The 19,529-nt window shown below is 46.7% G+C and overlaps 2 protein-coding genes across 2 annotated transcripts in view; one reads left to right on the top strand and one right to left on the bottom strand.

Moving 5' to 3' along the window:
• acsf3 (acyl-CoA synthetase family member 3) overlaps positions 1–19,529 on the top strand; it is a 159,034-nt gene that overhangs the window by 32,401 nt on the left and 107,104 nt on the right. The window lies entirely within an intron of this gene.
• The window catches only part of cbfa2t3 (CBFA2/RUNX1 partner transcriptional co-repressor 3), a 127,771-nt gene that overhangs the window by 76,783 nt on the left and 31,459 nt on the right, over positions 1–19,529 (bottom strand). The window contains exons 2-3 of the mRNA XM_060838314.1: positions 17,438–17,536; positions 3,600–3,841 (exon numbers count right to left, since the gene is read on the bottom strand). Of these exons, the coding sequence (XP_060694297.1) occupies positions 3,600–3,841; positions 17,438–17,536 (341 nt within the window). The remainder of the gene's footprint in view (positions 1–3,599; positions 3,842–17,437; positions 17,537–19,529) is intronic.

The following is a 19,529-nucleotide window of genomic DNA, read 5'->3' as shown; positions in this document are numbered from 1 at the left end:
TGTCTGTGCTACTAACTATTGAGTCTTCTCTCACTATTGTTCACCTTGACTTTGCCCAACCCTGCTCTACAGCAGAGCCAGTTGTGGTGTCACAGGCCTGGCTGCTGCTATTACACTCCCCTGAGAGGCTATCCCCCTCAACTGAATCCAAAACAGTATACCTGTTAGAGAGGGGAATAGCCACAGGAGATTCCTGCACTACCTGCCTGCCTCTCAGGTAGGTGGGTGACCGTCAGGACTGAATCTGTGTTCTAACCCCGCCTAACCCCGCCCCCCCGCCGATCTCCGTTACCACGCCTAACTCCGCCCCCACGCCGATCTCAGTCCCCGCCCCCGCTGCTAACCCCGCCCCCACTCCCAGCTCCAGCCCCACACCAGGTCCTCGCTCCCAGCCCTGCCGTGTTTTCACCATCCCTCCAGACCTCCCCCTCTCTGAGGATGAAAGATCAGTCCTCAGCAGGGGCCTCACCTTCATTCCCCTACGCTCTCAGATTAACGAGTTCAACACGCGGCGAGACATTGAACAATTCTTCCGCTGCCTTCGCCTCCGCGCCTACTTTTACAACCAAGATTCTCGCCCACCCTCTGACGACCCCTTCTCCCGCCTCCAACACACCCCATCCACCTGGACACCCCGTGCTGGCCTCTTACCCGCCCTCGATCTCTTCATAGCCAACTGCCGCCGCGACATTAACCACCTCAAACCTCTCCACCCCTCTCACCCACTCCAACCTCTCACCCTCGGAACGTGCAGCCCTCCACTCCCTCCGCTCCAACCCCAACCTCACCATCAAACCGGCAGACAAGGGAGGTGCGGTAGTAATTTGGCGCACCGACCTTTACACCGCTGAGGCTAAATGCCAGCTCGCGGACACCTCCTCCTACTGCCCCCTTGACCACGACCCCACCTCCACCACCAAACCATCATCTCCCAGACCATTCCTAACCTCATCACCTCAGGGGATCTCCCATCCACCGCCTCCAACCTCATAGTCCCACAACCCCGCACCGCCTGTTTCTACCTCCTGCCCAAAATCCACAAACCTGAATACCCCGGCTGACCCATTGTCTCAGCCTGCTCCTGCCCCACCGAACTCATCTCCCAATACCTCGACACGGTCCTGTCCCCCTTAGTCCAAGAACTCCCCATCTACGTTCGGGACACCACCCACGCCCTCCACCTCCTCCATGATTTTTGCTTCCCTGGTCCCCAACGCCTTATTTTCACGATGGACATCCAGTCCCTGTACACCTCCATCCCCCATCACGAAGGACTCAAAGCCCTCCGCTTCTTCCTTTCCCGCCGCACCAACCAGTACCCTTCCACTGACACCCTCCTTCGACTGACTGAACTGGTCCTCACCCTGAACAACTTCTTTTTCCAATCCTCCCACTTCCTCCAAACCAAAGGAGTTGCCATGGCCACCCGCATGGGCCCCAGCTATGCCTGCCTCTTCGTAGGATATGTGGAACAGTCCATCTTCCGCAACGACACTGGCACCACCCCCCACCTTTTCCTCCGCTACATCGATGACTGTATCGGCGCTGCCTCGTGCTCCCACGAGGAGGTTGAACAGTTCATCCACGTTACCAACACCTTCCATCCCGACCTCAAATTCACCTGGACTGTCTCAGACTCCTCCCTCCCCTTCCTAGACCTCTCCATTTCTATCTCGGGCGATCGAATCAACACGGACATCTACTATAAACTGACTGACTCCCACAGCTATCTGGACTACACCTCCTCCCACCCTGCCCCCTGTAAAAACGCCATCCCATATTCCCAATTCCTTCATCTCCGCCGCATCTGCTCCCAGGAGGACCAGTTCCAATACCGTACAGCCCAGATGGCCTCCTTCTTCAAGGACCGCAGATTCCCCCCAGACGTGATCGATGATGCTCTCCACCGCATCTCCTCCACTTCCCGCCCCTCCGCCCTTGAGCCCCGCTCCTCCAACCGCCACCAGGACAGAACCCCACTGGTTCTCACCCCACCAACCTCCGTATACAGCGTATCATCCGCCGTCATTTCTGAAACCTCCAAACAGACCCCACCACCAGGGATATATTTCCCTCCCCTCCCCTATCAGCATTCCGAAAAGACCACTCCCTCCGTGACACCCTCGTCAGGTCCACAGCCCCCACCAACCCAACCTCCACTCCCGGCACCTTCCCCTGCAACCGCAAGAAATGCAAAACTTGCGCCCACACCTCCTCCCTTACTTCTCTCCAAGGCCCCAAGGGATCCTTCCAGATCTGCCACAAATTCGCCTGCACCTCCACACACATCATCTATTGCATCCGCTGCACCCGATGTGGCCTCCTCTATATTGGGGAGACAGGCCGCCTACTTGCGGAACGTTTCAGAGAACACCTCTGGGACACCCGGACCAACCAACTCCGTGGCTCAACACTTCAATTCCCCCTCCCACTCCACCAAGGACATGCAGGTCCTTGGACTCCTCCATCGCCAGACCATAACAACACGACGGTTGGAGGAAGAGTGCCTCATCTTCCGCCTGGGAACCCTCCAACCACAAGGGATGAACTCAGATTTTTCCAGTTTCCTCATTTCCTCTCCCCCCACCTTGTCTCAGTCAAATCCCTCGAACTCAGCACTGCCTTCCGAACCTGCAATCTTCTTCCTGACCTCCTCGCCCCCACCCCCACTCCGGCCTATCACCCTCACCTTGACCTCCTTCCATCTATCGCATCTCCAACGCCCCTCCCCCAAGTCCCTCCTCCCTACCTTTTATCTTAGCCTGCTGGACACACTTTCCTCATTCCTGAAGAAGGGTTTATGCCCGAAACGTCGACTCTCCTGCTCCTTGGATGCTGCCTAACCTGCTGCGCTTTTCCAGCAACACATTTTCAGCTCTGAATCTGTAATATAAGTGAGGTCTGCATATGCTGTAGATCAGAGTTGAGAGTGTGGTGTTGGAAAAGCACAGTAGGTCAGGCAGCATCCAAAGAGCAGGAGGAAGCCCTTTATCAGGAACGTTTGGTGTGACCACCTCCCTGTTACTAGTGTCTGTCACATTCTCTGTCTCCTGTATAGTCCTCAGTGTGCCCAACTGCTGCACCCACCAAACAATATGGTCAGTAAGGAGCTGCAGCTGCTCACACTTCCTGCAATTTCTGTAACATCCTGCACCAAGGACATTTTCCAACTCAATGCAATGTTTGTGATGAGATAGAAATGTCTGTACCTTCTGCCTGGGCTGGCATTTCAGGAAAGTGAGCATTTCATATCTGTCCTGTGTTTTGCTGAGAAAGTAGTTATCCATTGACCTCTTGAACCACAAGCTGGAGGGCAGTTAGGTGTCAATCACATTCATGTGGGACTAGCGTTACATCGGCCTAAAATGGGCGGCTGTGCTGGTTTCCTTCCCTAAATGAATGCAGGTTTCTAAATACAGACATGGACACGCAACCTGAAACAGTTCAACCGATTGTGAGTAATACAGGAACTGAACAATACTCCACTTATGAATGCATCTGAGTCACTGCTAGCTTCAGAGAGTTACACAACAGCATAATCTTTAGCTAATGATCTATGGAGGATTGTTCAGTTAGGATCAGGGAACTACAGTACCTACCACAAGTCCCAACACTAAGTTCCTCACATACTCTCCAACCTCTGGGGATAGATCACTGGCGAACTGCTGTAGTGTGGTCAAGAATCGCTTCAGTTTGCAGAGTTGCCTGGATCCACAGGGAGGAGGCAGCTGTTGATTGGTGAGAGAGGAGCTGGTTGAGGTGGCAGGACCATTGCTGAAGCCATTCAGGGTAGACAGAGCTCCACTGATTGCAGTCGGAGATTGACTGTTCCCATTCATCCCTGTTAAGAGGAAAGATCTGGGGTTAGTCCCAATCCAGGATATGGTTGGGTGTGGCTGATGGCACCCAAATATTAATGATGTCATACAAGAACACTGATAACTTCATTTTGACCAGCTGCACTCCCAGAGCATCCTTACAAATAATGACCAAGCGACTCCCTGAAAATACTTACACACTCACAGGGAGCCCAGAAAATGCTAGCACATTTCTAGGAAGGCCTACGAATACTGACACACTTCCTAAGAACTCTTTTGGCAAATCTCCAGGGACCTCTGTAAATGTGATGTAGTCTCAGGATCCTGTGAACATTGACATAATTCCAGGGACAGTCTGCAAATAGCAACCCAATCCAGGGGACCTGATGTGAATTGAATAGAATAGAATAGCCTTTATTGTCACATATACTCATTGCATATAGTGAAACTTTTATATGTCATCATTTGCAGCATTGACTTAAACACAAAATTACTTTGGCACAGCTTCTGTTGTTACAAGATTTGTCAAAAAAATAACATGTCCAGCATTATGGAAAAGAGTTCAGTCCAGCAGACCATGCTGGCACTCAGCTTCCAGTCTGCACCAGGCCCTGGCTCCACACCGCGCTGGTGATGAACCAAGCCAGGAGGCTGCTGCAGGAGGCCAGAAGATCACCATGCCATGCCAGGGGGACCCTATGGGAGGAGGCCACTGCACTATGCTGGCAATTCACCATGCCACGATGGGACATCACCATGCCAATGCTGGGAGGCCATTGCAGAAGGCCGGGACTTGTCACTCCTTGCTGGAAGTTGCTGGTGGCCAGGAGGTCGCCATGCCAACATTGGAAGGCCACTGCGGTAAGCCGGGAAGTTGCCATGCCAACACTGGGAGGCCATTGCGGTAAGCTGGGAGGTTGCCATGCCAACACTGGGAGGCCACTGCAGGAGGACAGAAGTCGTCACTCCTTGCTGGAGGTTGCTGGAGGCCGGGAATCAAAGGGAAGAAAAGAAGAAGAACAATAAGAGAAAAAAAATCACTAGGAAGAAGAAAAAGAGAAGAGAAAGAATGGGCAGAATGAATGAGCTGCAGCTGGTCATCATACTCTGCCATTATTTTGCAATTTATACTGTTACATAAACTGGAATTTACAAGAAACTCATATTTTTAAAAATATTCTTTAACTTAAAGTGAAAAAGATTGGTCTGAAAAAGTGTCTACATGTAGTAAGGTCATAATAAATATCTCTGCTCAGAGACAGGCTCTTGCAAATGGATTACCACTGGATGGAGGGCAACTGAAACCGTAGCCTCCCTGACACCCTTTGAAATATCAACAGCACCTTTTAAACCTAAGACACCAGCCTTTTGAGACAGGGAGAGAGAGAGAACGTAGCTAGTACTATGTGGAGGAACAAAACAGCTACTGATGTGAACATAAAATTACCATTTTAGCAACCAATCAGTTATAAGTCAGTTTTCTGAAAGAAAGCGCAGAGAGCTCAAGCAACCAAAAGAGAAAATGCTGGAAAATCTCAGCAGGTCTGGCAGCATCTGTAAGGAGAGAAAAGAGCTGACGTTTCGAGTCTAACTGACCCTTGGTCAAAGCTAAAAAAAGGGAGAAATAGGGAGGTATTTATATGAGGCTGAGAGAAGGTGAGTCATGGCTCCAGAAGCAAAGGTAACAATAAAGGGGTGATACTGACAGTGCACAGAGAGATTATAGGGAGCTGTGAATGACCAAGGCTGAAGCCAGTGCTATGTGACAGAATATGGGGGAGATGGGGGGGAGGGGTGAAGCAGAGGCAAAATGGAAAACAGGGGAGAAGGGTATCAAAGGGGGAAGAGGAGAGGGAAAAGGTGATGAGAGAGTGGGGAGCGAGAGAAAGAGAGACAATCAAGAAATAAGAGATACAGAACAGTGAAAAAAAAGATGAATTAAATAAATGAAATAAAATTATCTGAAGTTGTTGAATTCAATGTTGAGACCGGCAGGCTGTAATGTGCCTAGTCAGAAGATGAGATGCCTCTTCTCTCAGCCCAGTATAAATACCTCCCTATTTCTCCCCTTTTTAAGCTTTGACCAAGGGTCAGTTAGACTCGAAACGTCAGCTCTTTTCTCTCCTTACAGATGCTGCCAGACCTGCTGAGATTTTCCAGCATTTTCTCTTTTGGTTTCAGATTCCAGCATCTGCAGTAATTTGCTTTTATCGAGAGCTCATACAACTTTGGGAGGTCTAAGGAACAAGGAGTTGCTGATGTATGCCTTAGTCATGGAGATAAGATCTGGAAGACTCAGGCTGAATGCAATAACTTTGAGTGGCATGGTGGCTCAGTGGTTAGCACTGCTGTCTCACAGCACCAGGGGCCCAGGTTCAATTCGAGCGGGTGATTGTCTGTGTGGAGTTTGCACATTCTCCCTGTGTCTGCGTAGGTTTCCTCCCACAGTCCAAAGATGTGCAGGTCAGGTGAATTGGCCATGCTAAATTGCCCGCAGTGTTAGGTGCGTTAGTTAGAGGGAAATGGGTCTAGGTGGGTTACTCTTCAGAGGGTCGGTGTGGACTTGTTAGGCAAGAGGGCCTGTTTCCACATTGTAGGGAATCTAATCTAATCTGAAAACATTGAAAGTTTCAACTTAGTGAGTATCTTTGGACTTGCTTCTTGTAAATCTACATGACTGCTATAATATGTTCATAGCCAAAGGGTTGTAAGGTGTACTTCAAGTGTGCAAGACAGTTTGTGCAAAATAACCTTTTCTTTGGTTCAGTACATTAATTCCTTGTTAAATCATGTTTTCGAATTCGAAATTAGCTTTACATTACAGTAAAAGTCTTAAAATGTGAACTTTGTCTTCTGTTAGGTCGGTCAATGGGAAACTCATCTCTTTTTAAACGTTACAATGCTCTATGGGGATTTGAAGTCATGTTCCTTACTTTGAAGCTATTGTGCAATGGGTTCAGAGGCCATAAAACTTGCAGACTGGAAATTTTCCAGAGTTTAAACAAACGGTATTTCGCATTTATTTTTCTGCACTCAGTGGGAATTCAACATGGCTACTTTTATTGCTCAGGAAAGATTTGTCTTATAGTGCCTTAAAGCAGTTAACACACTTTAAGTTGAAGGTTGTGTCAGAGGAATTAGGAGTCGAGCTGAAAAGGGAGAGATTGTTGAAGTAGTGTCTTGACGTTTGAGAAGGAAGAGAGTGTTCCTAATAGTTTACATTAGATCATTACAGCAAGAATCCAATTCAAAACTAAACTTCAATTGGAAAGAGATAGTGAAAAGCAAAAACATCAGTTCAAAAGAAAGGAAAAGGAAAAAGAGAAATGACAAAACTTGAATTTAAATTCTTACGGGAGAGAGAAAGAGAAGCAAGAAAATTAGAGTGGACAGAGTAAAAAAAAAGTGAACAAAAAAAATTATGGTAAAACTTGAGGAGGATTTAAAATTAACTCCTGATTTTGATTTGATATGAAATATGTGCTTAGTTTCTGATTTAAATCCACAGAGGCCGGTATCCTGTCACCAAATCACCTTTATTTATGGAAAGTCCATCACACTGGGGTCTGGCTTCTTCGGAGCCAGTTCTCAGGGTCAATAGGATCCCTGGCTTCTGTTTGTATCTGATATCCCTGGCTCCATGATTGCCCCAGTCAGGGAACTCCTGCTCTATGAGGGGCACCTGGCTGACCTTGTTACAATGAATACATCCCTCTCCCTCTGAGTCCGAGGTCAGAGGCCGGTTTCTTTTCTTTGTAGCCCCTCCTGGGGCATTTTGGCACAGGGTCTGGTTTCTCTGATGCTGCCTCTGATAGGGATGGTGTGTCTTGTGTCTAAAGCATCACGGATGAAATTCATTTGCCTCTTCTGGCTGCAGAGGTGTTGAGGCAGTGACATCTGCCATATCCAGCTCAGATTCCAAGGTTTCTTCAACATTTGACTGAGAGAGTGAACCCACAGGTTCTGGAAAACTCAGGAAGGTTGGGCACGTTTTGCTCCTACATTGTCTGTGAGTTTGCAGCTTTCAAATAGCCCGTGTCCTTGTTGGCATCCATCACACCAACTTGAATGTTATATATCACTGGAGTTGACCTCGCCTTGACCATGTCTCTTACCCACACAGAGTCATTTCCATGGTTCCTACAACAAACTTTGTGCTGACATAAACTGTCTCTCTTGCTGAGCACAATCTCGTGTCTGCTTTGGCATTTCTGATGCTGTTTCAGTATCTAAATGCAGTGAGGAAGGAATTGATTTGTAGTTGAGATAATTGCCACAAAACTGCAGTAACCTACAGGAAAGTGAACAATTTAAGTACAATGTGTATTCACAGGGAAGCACACTCACCTTCTCAGGATGACCAGTCCTGCTGACAATGATACAGTGAAACTTGTGGTTCTCAGTGTCTGTGGGTCAGTACCAAAAGCTCACAGATAGAAATTTAAAGAAGAGACAAAGTCAGACTTCTATGGAATTTAAGGACTGGAAAATCGCTAACATAAGACCCTGTTTAAAAAGGGAGTAAGGCAAAAGATGGAAAATTGCAGACCAATTAGTCAAACCTCAGTTGTGTGTGAGATCCTGGAATCCATCATGAAGGATGAGATTTCTGAGTACTTGAAGGTGTATGGTAAAGTCAACATGGGAGGTCATGTCTGACAAATCTGCTAGAATTCTTTGAGGAACTAACGAACAGGTTAGCCCAAGGAGAGTCAATGGATGTTACCTTTCTGGATCTTAAGGCGGCCTTTGACAAGGTACCGGACAGGAGGCTACTGTATAAGATAAGGGCGTATGCTGTCAGAGACAAGGTGCTCACATGGAGAGAAGCTTGGCTGTCTGGCAGGAAGCAGAGAGTGGGGATAAAAGGCTCCTTCTCAGGATGGCAGCCAGTGACACGTGGTGTTTTGCAAGGGTCAGTGCTGGGACTACATTAACAATCCAGAAGGAACTGAGGGCATTCTGGCGAAGTTTGCAGATGATACAAAGATAGGTAGAGGGACAGGCAGCATTGAGGAGGCAGAGAGGCTGCAGAAGGATTTGGACAGGTCCGGAGATTGGGCAAAATGGCAGATGGAGTACAGTGTGGTAAACTGTGAGGTCATGCACTTTGGTAAGAAGAATAAAAACATGGTCTATTTTCTAAATGGAGAGGAAGTTCAGAATTCTGAAGAGCAAAGAGGCATGGGAGTTCTAATCCAGGATTCTCTCAAGGTAAACGTGCAGGTTCAGTCAGGAGTTTGGAAGGCAAGTGCAATGATGGCATTTATTTTGAGAGGACTTGAATACTGCTACTGCTACTCGGACGCTGCCTGACCTGCTGTGCTTTTCTAGCACCGCACTCTCAACAATCAACTTGAGTGCCAACTTTGAGAAATCTATGGATATGGACCCCAAGAGCCCTCTGTTCCTCCACACTGCCCAGAATCCTGCTTTTTACCCTGTAATCTGCATTCAAATTTGAACTTCCAAAGTGAATCACTTCACATTTTTCCAGATTGAACTCCATCTGCCACTTCTCAGCCCAGCTCTGCATCCTGTCAATGTCCCATTGTCACCTACAACAGCCCTCCATACTTATCCACACTCCACCAACCTTTGCAAACTCAGTATCCCACCCTCCCACTTGCTCATCCCAGTCAATTATAAAAATCAGGAAGAGCAGAGGTCCCAGAACAGATCCCTGGGGAACACCACTGGTCACTAAGCTCCAGGCTGAATACTTTCCATCTACCACCCGCTGTCTTCTGTGGGCCAACCAATTCTGTATCCAGACAGACACATTTCCCTGTATCCTATGCCTCCTTACTTTCTGAATGAGCCTACCATGGGGAATCTAATCAAACACCTTGCAAAAATCCATATACATCACATTTACCACTCTATCTTCATCAATGTGTTTTGTCACATCCTCAAAGAATTCAATAAGGTTTGTGAGGCATGACCTGCCCCTCACAAAGCCATGCTGACTATCTCTATTCAAGCTATTATTTTCCAAATAAACATATATCCTGTCTCTCAGAATCCTCTCCAATAACTGACGTAAGAATGACTGGTCTGTAATTCCCAGGGTCATCCCTACTCCCTTTATTGAATAATAGAATAACATTTGCCACCTTCCAATTATCTGCCACCTTCCAGTGGACAATGAAGACGCAAATGTCATCGCCAAAGGTGCAGCAATCTCTTCCCTCACTTCCTGGAATAACCTAGAGTATATCCCATCTGGTAAAAAGTGAGGTCTGCAGATGCTGGAGATCACAGTTGAAAATGTGTTGCTGGTTAAAGCACAGCAGGTTAGGCAGCATCCAAGGAATAGGAAATTCGACGTTTCGGGCATAAGCCCTTCATCAGGAACATTCCTGATGAAGGGCTTATGCCCGAAACGTCGAATTTCCTATTCCTTGGATGCTGCCTAACCTGCTGTGCTTTAACCAGCAACACATTTTCAACTATATCCCATCTGGCCCATGGGATTTATCTATCCTTATGTTTTTCAAACTTTCCTGCACTTACTCCTTCCTAACATCAACCTGTCCGAGCACATCAGTCTGTTTCATACTGTCCTCAATAGATGACAAGGTCCCTCTCAGTAGTGAATATTGAAGCAAAGTATTCATTAAGGACCTCCCATCCTTCCTCCAACTCCAGGCACAAGTTCCCTCCACTCTCCCTGATAGGCCCTACCCTCACTCTGGCCAACCTCATGTTCCTGACATAAGTGTAGAACGCCTTACATTTTTCCTTAATCCTACCTGCTAAAGCTTTTCCATGACCTCTTCTAACTCTCCTAAGTTAATTCTTCAGTTCTTTCCTGGCCACCTTGTAACCTTCTAGAGCCCTGTCTGATCCTTGCCTCCTCAACCTTAAAGGGAAGCTTTGGAAAGGATTCAGAGGAGATTTACAAGGATGTTGCCTGGTATGGAGGGGAGGTCATACAAGGAAAGGCCAAGGGAACTAAGATAATCAGAGGGTTAGATAGGGTGGACAGGGAGAGCCTTTTTCCTCAGATGGTGAAGGCTAACATGAGGGGCCATAGCTTTAAATTGAGGGATGACAGATTTAGGACAGACATTAGAGGTAGTTTCTTCAGTCAGAGATTAGTAGGGGACGTGGAACGGCCTGCCTGCAACAGTAGTGGCCTCATTGACGTATGGGCATTTAAATGGGCATTGGGCATACATATGGATAATAATGGAACACAGGTTAGATGGGCATCAGATTAAGTTTGCAGGCTGGGGCAACATCGAGGGCTGTAGGTTCTGTACTGCACTTTAACTTTCCATGTTCTATGTGCTAAATAAGCTTTCTTCTTCCTCTTGACCAGATGTTCCACATCTCTTGTCACCCAAGGTTCCTTCACCCTACCATCCCTTCCTTGCCTCAGTGGGACAGACCTATCCAGCACTCACAGCAAGTGCTTCCTAAACAACCTCCACATTTCTGTCATGCATTTCCCTGAGAATATCTGCTCCCAATTTATCCTCCACAGTTCCTGCCTAATAGCATTACAATTCTCCCTTCTTCAATTAAAACTTTCCCATACTATCTGCTCCCATCTCTCTCCATGACTAAAGTAAAGGTCAGGGAGTTATGATCACTATCACCGAAATGCTCTCCCACCGAGACATCTGACACCTGACCTGATTTGTTGCCAAGTAACAAATCCAATATGGCCTCCCCTCTAGTTGACCTACCAACATATTGCATCAGGGACCCTTCCAGGACACACCTGACACAAACTGCTCCATCCAAGCTATTTTCAAGATTGGGAAGTTGAAGTCACCCATGACAACAACCCTGTTACTTCTGCACCTTTCCAAAATCTGGTCGGAGACACTAGGACCTGAGGGCACAGCCTTGGAGTAAAGGAAAGACCTTTTAGAAAGGAGATAAGGAGAAACTTCTTCAGCCAGAGAGTGGTGAACCTCTGGAATTCACTGCCACAGAAGACGGTGGAGGCCAGGTCATTGAGTATATTTAAAATGGAGCTGGATAGGTTCTTGACTGTCAAGAGGATCAAGGATTATGGGGAGAAAGTGGGAGAATAGGGTTGAGAAACTCCTCAGCCATGATTGAATGGTGGAATAGACTTAATGGGCTGAATGGCTGATTTCCTGAAGAAGTGCTCATGTCCGAAACGTCGATTCCCCTGCTCCTTGGATGCTGCCTGAACTGCTGCACTTTTCCAGCAACACATGGGCTGAATGGCCTAATTTCTGCTCCTATGTCTTATGGTCATAAATCCTGCTCATGTCTTTGTGTCTGCATGGCCAGGTTGGCAGTGGCCAGGGAGAGCCAGGCCCAGCAGTCTCAGAGCCAGCTGAAGAGGTGCAAACATTCCAGCCACTGGGCTTCCACTGACCTTCAGGACCAATGGTAATGTGACAAGGAGATGGCAACTTTGGCCCCATTCCAGGTGCCCTCCTCCTCACCAGGAGGCAGGATAATGCCAGGAGGAACCCAGTCTGATTCCAGCCAGGACACTACCAAGCAGCTATGGCAGCCACCTCCACCTTGCCTGTCCCTCTCTAACGCTTGAAAGTTCAGCCAAACTGGATCAACTTGTCTTTAGCAAGAAGCCTGATGTCATGTGTGGCTCGTAGGTCACAAACACTCGCAGGGTCACCCTGCCAAACCTCCAGGGCCAAAATTCTCCACAGCCAAGCCAGATCCATCCAGCCCCCACCCCAACCCCACCCCCCAAACCAACTCTGTTCACTGAGACAATGTGGGAGGGAGAGCAAGAGTAAAACTTATTGAGGGCATTTTGATGATACAGGTGACAATGCTTGAACCTGACTTTGAGCCTGTGTATAAATATTTGACCTTTAATCTTACAGGTGGATGTTAGTCCCCTCTGTGTGGGCACTAAATATATTGTCACACTATCCAGCATCACTGCAGAGCCACAGTCAAGGTCTAATGGCAGGGAGATGGTGCTGGGAGCTGAGTGCACCATCTGCAAGTTGGGTAACAGTGTGTACACTCATCCTGAAGACAAAGTGGGGGGATGGGAAGCACAGAGACAGCGAGTGAGAGAGGTGACTGGATAGGTGTAGAAGAGGTCCTGATATCTACAGAGAGACGGGGTAGCTAAATAAAGAGATGCTGGATTGCAGGCCAGGGCAGAGGAGAAGCTGAGTAAGGAATAATAAGAGCTAAGAGTGAGAAAGTGAGTTTGCTGAGTGCTGAGTTGAGTGCAACCCATATAATGTGATAATGGGCTGAGGGGGACATGGGAATGGGCGCCTGAGCTAGAAACAACCAAAGTCATAACAGGGCCAAATGTGGGAGGGATGAAAAAAACATAGAGGATTGGAATCAGGCTGTCAAGTTATTGAGCTGAATATTGAGTCCTAGAGGTTGCAGGACCCCTTGGAAGGTGAGTCTGGGCCTTGGATGTGAGGAGGGAGGAGGTAAACAGGCAGGCATTGCACGTTCTGCGGTTACAGGGGAAGGTGCTGCGGGGCAATGGGCAAGTGTTGGAAGTAGAGAAGGAGAGGACTAAGGTGTCCTAAGGCTCCAGACACACCTTCCATGTGAAGCAGCAATTTACCTGCATTACATTCAATTGACTGTACTCGCTGCTCACAATGTGCTCTCCTCTATAGTGAGGAAACAAAGTGCAAACTGAGGGACCACTTTGCCAAACACTCGTGTTCTGTTCACAAAAATGACCCTGAGCTTCCATTTGCTTGCCACATGAACAACATCACCGTGTTTCCACACCAATACCTCGGTCTCGGGCCTACTACAGTGCTCCATCAAGATTCAGCACTAGCTCAAAGAACTACATCTCATGTTTTACTCTGGGACTAGCTGGGACAATTTTGGTTTTTGTCCAAAATGTTTAGCTCCATGTGTGGACAAGGAGGAGGCTGGAAGAACACAGCAAGCAAAGCAGTATCAGGAGGTGGAGAAGTCAACGGTTTGGGTGTAACCCTTCTTCAGGACTCGGGCTGGGTGTGAGGGGAGCTGCATCTCACGTTTATGGTGGGAAACCTGGTAGGAGTATATTGCATCGGTGAGGTGTGAAGGGGAGAAAGACACATGAGAAGTTCAACAGCAGATTCATCAAGAAAAGGTCAAGTGGGACAATAACACGGAGGTGGCACTAGGCTGTCTTAGTAATGCTAGGAGCATGTGGTTTGAAGCTTCCTGTCTCCAATCCTCACCCTGTCTACAAGGAGGATACTATATGTTCAATGTAATATCAGTCAACGTAACCAATCTGTTTCTGTCTAACTGCTCCAGCAGAAGACAGAGGAATACACCCAAACTTGCCCTCGGGATTATGTTTCTATAATCTGAAATGTGATCCCCGATAAAGCCTCCTTCACTTTTCTGAATTATTAGCTGTATTATTGGGCCATGTATTCTATGTGAATTACCCACCATTAATACCATTAAAGTGGCATCTCACTTATACATGGTCATGCTGCAAACAAACAGTTGTGGAATCCCCTAATTCATACAGAATCTGATGGATACCATCTCCTGTTCACGTGAATAATGCCTGGCTTCCCAGTTTCACACTGTATCTTCCCTACCGTACTCAGCATAGCTGTAAGCACCATGTACCTGCTGAATGATTGAAAGCTGTTAAACATTTTTAATGGCAGCCCCCGCTACGGATAGCCATGCATTTCCCCTCCATTACACCAATTTCCTTATCAGTGGGTGACTCTTCCTGCAATACAACTTCCAGAAAGTCCTGTCCAAGGGTTTTAGGGAAGTGCAACTAATCTCTTCCCCAGCTTGGCAATCTGCTCCTCGATAAGCTGAACCCTGGCACTTTATACATTCATTCCAGTAATGTGCAAATCTAGCACACACACACACACACACACACACACACACACACACACACACACACACACACACACACACACACACACACACACTCTCTCTGACACAACACAAACGTATTCAAGAAGAACGGATACACTAAACATACAGTGCGCAGATTCCTCAAGAACAAACCACGACACGCAGACCAAACACAGCCAGGAAACCTAACCACCTCACCATACATCAAAGAAGTATCAGAAATGACAGCCAGACTACTAAAACTCCTCGGAATCCTAGTAGCACACAAACCCACCAACACTCTCAAACAAAAACTTAAAAGACCCAGTACAACCCATGGACAAAACCAACATCATCTACAAAATTCCATGCAAGGACTGCCACAAACACTACGTAGGACAAACAGGAAGAAAGTTAGCCACCAGGATACACGAACACCAGCTAGCCACAAAAAGACACCACCCCCTCTCCCTCATAGCCCTACACATGGATGAAAAAAACCCACCATTTCGACTGGGACAACACATCTATCCTGGGACAGGCTAAGCAAAGACATGCCAGACAATTCCTAGAGGCCTGGCACTCCAACCACAACGTCATAAACAAACTCACAGATCTAGACACCATCTATCAACCCCTCAGAAAATGACATCACCATAATTTAGAAATTATACTTACCACCACCAATGTGAAAGTCACAAGTTCTCTGTCTTCTAATGTATCATCATTCTATCTTGGTCTCAGATACAGTAGTAAAAAATGAGGTCTGCAGATGCTGGAGATCACAGCTGCAAATGTGTTGCTGGTCAAAGCACAGCAGGTTAGGCAGCATCTCAGGAATAGAGAATTCGGCAGCATCTCAGGAATAGAGAATTCGGCAGCATCTCAGGAATACAGTAGCCAACTTTAGAGTTGAATTTCTGTCAAAGGCCCAAGAGCAGCAGGATATAAGATTTACTGCAGGCTTTCAGTGTAACTTATGTGAATGTTGAAGCGCAGACACTCTAGGTAGAAGCTCACTGTCCATTTGCAATTCCCCAGACTGTGTGAGGTTTTAACTCCACATCATGTGGGAGGCCAAAACTGGATTGATGGGAAGCCTTTGATTAGGCAGGGAGGTGGTCACTGACAATCAAACTGCAGCCAATGCTGATTAATGTATTGGTAATCAGCAAGGAATGGAGTTTCTAAGAGGATAGAAATCAAAAAGTCGATGTGAACGGAGAAGATGTTGAGTCCTGTGAGAGAGATCAGAGGCCTCAGAGGGCCTTGAGATGTTTGGGGTCCGCTGAGGATTGGTGTCATTGCTGTTGACTCCCATAAGCAGGTATGGCTGGGACTGCAGAGGGATAGGCTGGTAGATAGATTAGGTTGGGATATCGGGTCGGCGTGGACGAGTTGGACCGAAGGGTCTATTTACATGCTGTAACATCTCTATGACTCTCTATGACTCTAAACCCCAGGAACCCCATCCAGGAGAAAGCTATAAATAGAAAGCAGGAGACAATAGCTTCGCTTCACTTGGAGGTTGCCACTGATGATGTTACCGAGCCAGGTAATGAAACGTCTGGATATCAAACCTACAGCTCAGCGAGCAAACCTACACCCTAAACCTCAACCTGAGCTACAAACCTTCACAAACCTTGCACAACACACTCACAACACTCACAAACTCTCACTTGTGCACACACACAGACATGTACACTCACATGCACAGAAACACTCACATACACACAGTTACACACAGACTTTCACACAGACATAGACACACACTCACACAGACACACATAGCCACATCACGCACACCCTTTGCAAACACATAAACACATTCACAGATATATACTCATTTTACATACACTCACACATACAGACATATCACATGCATACATTACACACACACATAGACAGACAACCGCTAATGCGCACATGCAGATGCATACACACTCACTCAAACACATGTCTCTCACACACACACTCTGATCACACACTCAGCCATCTCTCACACTGTTCCTCTCACAAATCTGCCTGTCACACATACTCCTCAGCACGCACACATCCTCCTCCATCACACAGTGTCACACACACACAGATAAACCATCTCTTACACACAAATTACTTGTGCAATACTCACGGCTCCAGCTGTATCTGACAAATCAGAATATTAACATTGGGATTTAATGTCCTGCTGCCTGCCCTAATCCTGCATTTAGGCTTTATCTTCCTTAGCACCAAAATCATCTCTCACCTTCTCGCTATTTAAATTAACTTTGTCACCTTTCTATGCAGTTGACCTGTCATTTGCACACCGCTGTATTTAACCTTTTTACTAAAGTCATGTTACACATATTTTAACTGCTTCTCACCCTTGTTTCACTGGCTGAAATACAATTTAAAATATGTTGTCTCTTAATCTATTAGCCTTTATTTCAATATTCACTCATTGTTCACTCTTTATACTTATTCTAATGACATTATTGAGGTAACAGCTGTTTGGGAATATTGGGAGGAGATGAAAAGGCGATGCTGGGCTGGTGAACTCCGGTAAGGATTACACAGGTTTCTCCCCTACTCTAACCTTCCCACTGTGATTGATGGTTATAGCCAGGTGCTCTGTCAGGACAAGGAGACTGCACACTGTACACTGTGCAAGTGGAAGGAGAACTATTTCAGTCACTGGCCAGGTCCCAGTGCCGAGAGAGAACACTGCAGTTCTGACCAAATCACAGTGACAGGATAAAGAGAGGAACCAGGTATAAGAAAGATTGAAAAACATTAAAGACATGATGAATAAATGATTGTGTACTGACCTGTTTCAATACACATCTGCTGGGACTGCCAGGAGAATGTGGCCCCAAAGAACGAGTCTGATCTCTGCAGTGGTGTGGCTGATGTCAGGCAGTCCTTGTCTTCGTGTCATGTGGTTAACATGAGCAGGAAGTCGGAGTTATTAATAGAGGTTTGTGTTTGCAGCTGGGAGTGTGTACACAGCTACTCAAGGGACATCTGTAACCTCAGCACCACAGGCAGTGAGCTGGGTTTTAACTTTCCAACACCTGCAATACTCTGCACCAACAGCAGGAATTGGTTTCTTTGACTTAAGATCGTACCAAGGTTTGAAACATGAGGATTCCTTTCCCATTGATTTACTGGTCAGAACACAGGCTATTCATTCAGAATTATTCTCGATAAAGATCCAGGGTGAAATTAGGGAGAAGATAATGTGCAGGGGCCAGGTAGTGAGGACACAGTGAACGTAGATTAGATTAGATTCCCTACTGTGTAGAAACAGGCCCTTCGGCCCAACAAGTCCACACCGACCCTCTTAAGAGAAACCCACCCAGACCCATTCCCCTACCATCGTTTATCCCATGACCAATGCACCTAACACTATTGGCAATTTAGCATGTCCAATTCACCTGACCTTCACTGTGGGAGGAAACCAGAGCACCCAGAGGAAACCCATGCAGACACAGGGGAGAATGTGCAAACTCCACACAGACAGTCGCCCGAGGCTGGAATCGAACTTGGGACCCTGACGCTGTGAGGCAGCAGTGCTAACCACTGAGACACCGTGCCACCCATAGGTAGGCCTGGATTGAGGTAGACAAGAAAGTTCACTACAATAGTAAGTAAACTCATAAGTCTGTTTCTGTCCCTGCCAAACACATCAATGAACATTCAGAATGACCGTGAAGTCTGCACAGTCGTACAGCAAGCAATAACAGCACCTAGTGTCTAATGTCTTTAGGTTCTTTAACGCAGAGTCAATCTTTCAGTGGGAGACCAGGGTCACGTGCAGTGTAGGTCGGGTGAGAACGGCATAGCATCTGTCCTGAAGAAAGTTGGATTGTTCATGAAACAATTGATTTTTTTTCAACAATCTACATCATTCTTTGGGAAGGTCTAATAAGGAATATTGGGACAAGCTGGGCTTAGATCGAGTGGAGTTTAGAAGACCATGAGGTGATTTAACTGAAATGTATAAGATCCTGGGGGATCTTGACAAAGATAAATGCAGAAAATATGTTTAAACTTGTGGAAGAACCTAGAGCTAGGTTCCACTGTTTAAAACTAAGGGATCACACTCACATACCGAAGACAGAGATAAGGAGATACATTTTCTCACAGAGCTGTGAGTCTTTGCTACTTTCTTCCTCAAAACAAGCAGAATCTTTGACTATCTTTAAGGCAGAGAGAGGTAGATTCCTGCTAAGCAATGGGAGAGGGGAAAGATTATCAGGATAGGCAGAAACATGGAGTAATCAGATCAGTCATGATCTTAGTTAACAGCAAAGCAGGCTTGAAGGGTTGAATGGCCTACTCCGATCCTAACTTGTATGTTTATATGTTTTCTTATATTAGCTCACAGAGAACAAATTTATTGAATTCAAATAGAAATGTAAGAAATAGGAACATGAGGAAGCCATCTGGCCCACTGAGCCTGCCCTGCCATTCAATAAGATTATGCCTAATCTATTTATGGACTCAACTCCACTTACCCACCCGCTCACCATAACCCTTAATTACCTTACTGTTCAAAATTCTATCTATCTTTACTTTAAAAACATTCAATGAAATTGCAATTGGACCTTGATCAGCTGGGGAAGTGGGCTGAGAAATGGCAAATGAAGTTTAATAAAGATAAGTGTGAGGTCTTGCATTTTGGAAAGTCAAATCAAGGTGGGAGTTTCATGGTGAATGGTAAGACCTTAAGGAGTGTAGTGGAACAGAGGGAACTTGGAGTTCAAGTGCACGGTTCTCTGAAAGTGGAGTCCCAGGGCAGGGCAGTGAAGGCAGCTTTTAGCACACTGCCCCCCCATCAGTCAGGGCACTGAGTATAGAGGTTGGGAAATAATGTTGCAGTTGTACAGGACGTTGGTGAGGCCACACTTGGAATAT

Source organism: Hemiscyllium ocellatum, chromosome 17 (assembly GCF_020745735.1).
Source record: "Hemiscyllium ocellatum isolate sHemOce1 chromosome 17, sHemOce1.pat.X.cur, whole genome shotgun sequence".
Taxonomy (NCBI): domain Eukaryota; kingdom Metazoa; phylum Chordata; class Chondrichthyes; order Orectolobiformes; family Hemiscylliidae; genus Hemiscyllium; species Hemiscyllium ocellatum.
Note: the sequence above shows the minus strand (reverse complement) of the source record. Positions and strands in the feature narration are given on the sequence as shown.